At 37.9% G+C, this 6,009-nt stretch overlaps 1 protein-coding gene across 2 annotated transcripts; it reads right to left on the reverse strand.

The window, feature by feature from the left end:
• Positions 1-7: 7 nt before the first annotated feature.
• Positions 8-2,890, reverse strand: rmdn1 (regulator of microtubule dynamics 1). Of its 2 annotated transcripts, none has more exons than XM_048165535.1 (10): positions 2,636-2,890; positions 2,328-2,424; positions 2,154-2,238; positions 1,378-1,537; positions 1,216-1,305; positions 1,084-1,139; positions 906-993; positions 778-808; positions 550-683; positions 8-467 (listed from the first exon to the last, which is right to left on the reverse strand). In XM_048165535.1, the coding sequence occupies exons 1-10, from the start codon at positions 2,738-2,740 to the stop codon at positions 423-425; spliced, it is 891 nt and encodes a 296-aa protein (XP_048021492.1). In that variant the 5' UTR covers positions 2,741-2,890; the 3' UTR covers positions 8-422. The 2 variants fall into 2 exon arrangements, with proteins under 2 accessions (XP_048021492.1, XP_048021491.1); XM_048165534.1 differs by having other exon boundaries at positions 2,154-2,241.
• Between the last annotated feature and the right edge of the window lie 3,119 nt (positions 2,891-6,009).

Consider the following 6,009-nt stretch of genomic DNA (forward strand, 5'->3'; position numbering starts at 1 on the left):
AACATGATGAAGCGAGTGGGTTTTATTTTGATTTTTCAATTGCATCTCATCACAGCCCAACATAAAATGTTTCTTTTATATTTATTCTAGTTTATTTAGCTTTAATTCATTTGCACAAATGTAAATTTGTTAAAATTGCTCCCCAGATCCTGACAAAACATTTGATATGATTCATGTAAATAAAGCAGAACAAAAAGTGTTTCATCCTAATGCCATCGTTTCTGAGTGCTAGAAATCCAGCAGCACTGGTCAGATTTCTTCCCTCTGTTCAGCTTCTGTTAATGGCAGACATTAAAGAGTCTAAAATACTCAATAGCAAACCTCCATCGTACACAAATCAACTAATTAGTCATTACAAAGCACAGTTGAGGCATCTCTGGGTTAGGGTTCGAGAACATCGGGACTAATTGAGCTGCCGCTCATCATCCGTTGAGTTTCTTCAGAAGCTCCAGCGCTTCCTTGTGGACCTGCATTGGGCCAAACGTGAACATTACGTCTGTGTAGACGATATAACAGATAAATATGACTGATGAATGTGTGATTGTGAACCTGTTTGTCTTCCTCTGTGACTGCAGGATAGTCGCGCGCTTTAGTGAGCCACAGCGCCGCCCGCTGGACGTCCTTCAGCATCATGTACGTCTTCCCGAGCATCAGCAGGTTCATGCTGTAGAAATTTGGGTCAACTAAATTGAAATATTAAACTGTTAAAGTTGCAATCAGTCACGTGTGAAATAAATAAAAAACAACACGAAGGTGCTTGTTCATATCATACGGGACCTTCTTCAGCTTTCAGGAAAAACGCCAAAGCCTGATGAAGAAGAAACATTTATAGTTTCAGTGCTGATTTAAGTGTAATAACATTTCCAATTCTGAGAACCACATAATGAATTATTCATTTCGCTGACCTCTTCATAAGTGGCTGTCGGAGGCGACGCAAAAATAACGGCTGCAACTTTCCGCTGGTACCACGGTAATTCAGCAAATGCAAAACACCTGCGAGAAAGAGACGATTGTTGTATTACTGGAGGTTTCAAGAGGAACAGTCGTGTGCAAATACATCGCTGTGTTTGTAGCACAACTCACCAGTACCCAAGAATATGGATGGATGTTGCATCTTTTGGATTGAGTTCAATTGCTCGCTGTAGAAATGAGCGTTAAAGAAGTTTCATTCATTGAGTGGTGAACACTGATGCTTTAACCCAATGAACATTTTACCTCCAGATGCTGTCTAATGATGTAGGAATTTCCTATTTTGACTTTGATCCCCTCATGATCACCAACATCACTGAGGCAGATGGCGAACCACTGCAGACGACAGGTTGATGATCAACTCACTGAAATACTGCAACTCATTTACACAGAGAAATTATGCAGTACTTTGTGTGCCGCAAAGGACGACTCGTTTTTCTCCAGAGCTCTCCTGGCGTACTCGAAGGCCTCGTAGATGAGTCTTTTCTTTTCCTCCGCACTGATGCTGGACAGTAAAGCCAGATCACGGGACGCTCGGGCCAAACGCCACAGAAACTCTGCCTCGTCACTGCGAACAAGAGCAAACCGAGAGATCCTCCAACTCTAGACTAGGCCTTCGTTCAATTAGGAAATGTATACCTTTTTATAAACGTGCATTAGAAAAAACATCATTGGTGTGAGATATTTTAAGATATGGCAGTACAAGTTGCTTTCAGTTAAAACAGCTCAAACATTCATTTTAGTCTAGGACAAGCTTAACCCTTGTCTGTGAAACCGGCCAAAAACACCATCTGACACGATGTTTGTGTTCTTCTGAGACTGGCTGGTTCTCATCATCTTCATATCCTCAGGCAATAAAGACTTGAGTTCAAAGATCCAGAAGGTACAATGTGATCTACATTATCATCTGTTCATGTTGGCATCATTGGACACACAGGTGTCATTAGAACAGACAGAATGACACATCTACCGTCACTCTAAGCCTGCCGAACTTTCTTAGTCTGACATGAAGTTCCTGGATATCGAGAGGATTTTACCTCACAGAAGAGGTGGAGATAGAGATGAGAAAATGTTGCATTGTCTATATACTAAAGTTTGATTTCTTCAGTGTGAACTGGATTCATCATTACCTACGTACTCAGGTTAGTTTTACCTGTTTTTATACATTATCAGGTTAGTTTTACCTGTCCTTGTGCTTCAGCAGGAGCTGGTGGAGCTTCTGTGTCTCTCCACAGCTGTACAGATAATCCGCTTGTTCTAAAACTTCTTCTGCTGGACAAAAGATGCAGTTGAAAAATAAGAAACAGAGAAAAATAAGAAACAGTAGCACTAAGACTTTATTTGTAGCTCAATATTACCTGATTCCAGCGCACGAACCGATGCGAAATGAGTGATTCTCTCGTAGATGAGGAATGACAGTGGAGTCACAGCCACGAGAAGCGAAGCTGTTCTCTTCTGACAGTCACAAACACACAAATATAATAATAACTCTATTAATAATCGTCAGAAATGACAGCTATGACTGACATTCACAGGTTATTGCTCTTTCACCCACAACCTCGTTCTCTCTCTCTCTCTCACACACACACACACACACTTTCTCTTTAAACTCATGTTCTTCATTTAATCCTTATAAAAAAAATCCTGAGGAAAATGTGGATCTTACTGAAGTTCTGATTCGATAAGTCCAAATGCGCTCATTCATCCACCTTATCTTCACATTTCTGCTCACAAACCGCCTGAAAGCCCCAAATAAACTCGCGGACGCCATCAGTCCTGCCTGACAACAGATTCTTATTCAGTTCTTGTGCTGTACGCGAGTTCTGGTTCTGCTTCTGCTCTGGAGCAGGTCAGTTCGGCTAATGAAGCTAAAGTTTGCTGTGCTGAAAGTCTGTTTGCCTCCAGCAGGCGGCGCTCTGTCACGCGCACTGCCGTAAAATGATTCGTATTTGTCGCAAAATAGTGCCTGGTTCTAATTTAAAAAAAAAAGCTATGTTTTTGTGTTGAGATGTGGTGGATCCAAAATGGTCAATATTCATGCAATTTTATTCATATTTCATGTTAATCATTTATGGCTTATTATTTATCAATATTACTTTTCATATATTCATGTTCTCCTACTCTATATATTAATCCTCATCATATTTTCAAGTATTTACTCTTTATTATTCTTATTTTATATGTAAGAGTACGTATGCTTGCTGTATTCAGTTGTTCTTCAAAGTGTTCCAGTGTTCAGGTCACGTTGTGGTCAGGTACTGGACGTCTGCCATGTACTGAAGCGATGGTGTTTTCAGAATCAGTTGCTCATTTGAACTCGATGTACCTTTATATCAAAGTATGTCTGTTATCATTTCTTCAGACATGTGATAATGCAAGATCTGCAAAATTCCCTTAAGGGTGTCAAAACAACCCCTATATCTATTTTCCTCTATTTTTTTTGACATTTGACCAGTCTATGAGATAATGGATAAATCCATTTGATCTTTTCTTTTTAGACCAAAACATAAGTTTGAGTGGGATGTTTTCCTATGCTTATAAAATGGACTGAGTCTTTGATAGCTTAGCTTTCCTTTGCTTTTATTTTCTTTGCTCTTTTTGCTTTTCACATCTCTCCTGCTTCTTCTCTTCTATCTCTCATTTCATTCTGCAAATGTCTTAATTTTGTTCCTTCTTTCTGTATATTCTGATCTTCATCTATTAGATACAATACTCTGGATTTTACAATACTCTAGATTTTGTTATTAACTATTAATTACTTCATGAATTTGTTTGTCTCTATAATTTTTAATTAATAAATTTTGTTATTTATTCCTTATTCAAATTTAATCTCTGATATAATCATTGCTGGACTGCCTGGATCTCATTTTCTCACATTTTTGCATCAGTTTTGGTGTTTCCGCCCGGTTCTTTTTAAGTCTCTTAAGGACTTTGGAATATTGAATTATTGAATTATTCTAGTGATTTCGGCTTTAATCGGCAGAAGTGCATAAAAGTGTGGTGTGGAGGTGACTTGAATTAGACATTAATGATCTATCTTGTTCCCAGTTTGCAGGTAAGACTGGTTTAGACATTAAGAGTCCCTTTGGTCAATCCGTTAGTTAGCTGGTCGCTTCTGTCAAGGGCTCGGTAATTACGATAGCAGGAGACTGGCCTTGCTTGATTATTAATATAATAAATTAATGTTTAAAATTAAAACCAAGAGTTTGAAATTTGTCTAAATCCAGAAAGCAGAAATTTAAATTGTGCAAATTTGTAGAATTTATTGTATGAAGAAGAAAAACATTACATTGAGTTTAGCCACATATTTTGAATTACTTTGAGTGTTTTATCTAATGGATGAAGTTATACTCGTTCATGACCTATTCTATTGTATAGTGAAGTCCTTGCAAGGCACTAAAACCTAAAATGCTGAATAAATTTGTAAATTTCCTACATAACTCGATCTTGTCAGAGTGGGTGTCAAAGCAGAGCAGTACATCAGCAATTATTTTTGTACGTGGATGTCCGTCTTATAAAGGAGATTGGACTGGATTGTAAAAAGGCTTACAAATTCAACTAATGGCTATTTGCCACTCACTATTCCCTCCACGTCACTTTGATGAAGTGAAGTCAGTTTTGAACCATGTTGCTTTTTCTGCTCTGTTCTGCCCCAGCTGTGTTAGATCAGTGTGCTGCTATCTTTAAAGTAATATGATATGTACAACTGTATTTAGATAATTCTGCGGAAGAGTTTTTTTTTTTTTATTATTATTTCATTTATGCATGGTCTCAGTAGGTTAAAGGTTAAAAATATACTATATACATGAAATGTGGAGCTAGTTAAAAATAAATAGTACAATATTAACTGAATGAAGCAAAAATATAGTTTTATTATATCCTGCTATCTGTGATCTGAAGACGTCTGAAATATGTATTCATAATCCCTGGTGGACAGCTTGAAGTTTGATCTATTGTAGAGATTTTAGTATGTGTTAATGGAAATAACTTTTGCATTGTGGTGAATGAGATTAGGATTGAGTGACTAAAATTAAATTAAAATTTTATTTTAAAAATATTATTTTATTTTGATTTTGATGTATTTGTGAGGATTATTTATAATATGTTCAGATAATTAAAAATAGTTTAGTTTGCTCTTTCCTGCATTTTGCAAAGAAGAACTTGCTTTATTAAAATAAAATACAGAACAGCTGTTGTCAATTGGATGAGACTCCTAAAATTAAGGAAAAGCAGAGCAGATTGCTCATATACAATTGTGATGACAATTTATGTGGGGTCAATTTGATTTATGCCATTCTCTGAGTGTTCAATTTCCAGAAGAAGCTGTCCCAGCACAAACAAGAGCGAATGGACTGTGCATGCCAGTGGGGGAAAGAGACTCAAAGACCCAGGCTGCAGAGAAACGCAGGCCCTGGTTGATGGACTTTCAGCCCAACCCCTGAAAGAGGAAGCTGACACTTCTGAGGGCTTCCAACGAAAAGACTGAGTTAATGCAGAAACAACAATGGAAACATCCTGCATGAGATGCAGAGAGAGAAAGACGGCTGCATTCAGAGTCAACCTCATGCTCCACCTGATCCTCATCACAGACTGAGAGACCCAACGCACTGGATGAAGAGAGACACTAAAACCGCCAAACAGGCTCAACTGACTGATGATACGAGTGGGGGACGTCCTCGTGTGCAGGTGCTGCCTTTACTGTGATCACTGCAGAGAATGCCTCAAATTTGGACTTGTCATCACAACTTACAAATTGGTAATTCACTTGTCTCTTAGCAGTTCTTTATTTTGTTAACCTACTGCACTTTTCTGTCAATAAGCACCAGTCCAACCCTTTATGAAATGGAAGTTAAATGTTTGCTTGACTGACATTCAGTTAAAACTGGGTCTGGACTTACTTAGAGGACATTGAATTCACTAACTAATGTTGTGCAATGAAGAGAGTTTAGACTCTGCTCTCATGTGTGTTACAGAGTTCTCTTTAATAGAAAATGGAGGGTAAAGATATGATATTAGTCACTCCATCTTGGTTAATAGATT

Source organism: Megalobrama amblycephala, linkage group LG18, assembly GCF_018812025.1.
Source record: "Megalobrama amblycephala isolate DHTTF-2021 linkage group LG18, ASM1881202v1, whole genome shotgun sequence".
NCBI lineage: Eukaryota > Metazoa > Chordata > Actinopteri > Cypriniformes > Xenocyprididae > Megalobrama > Megalobrama amblycephala.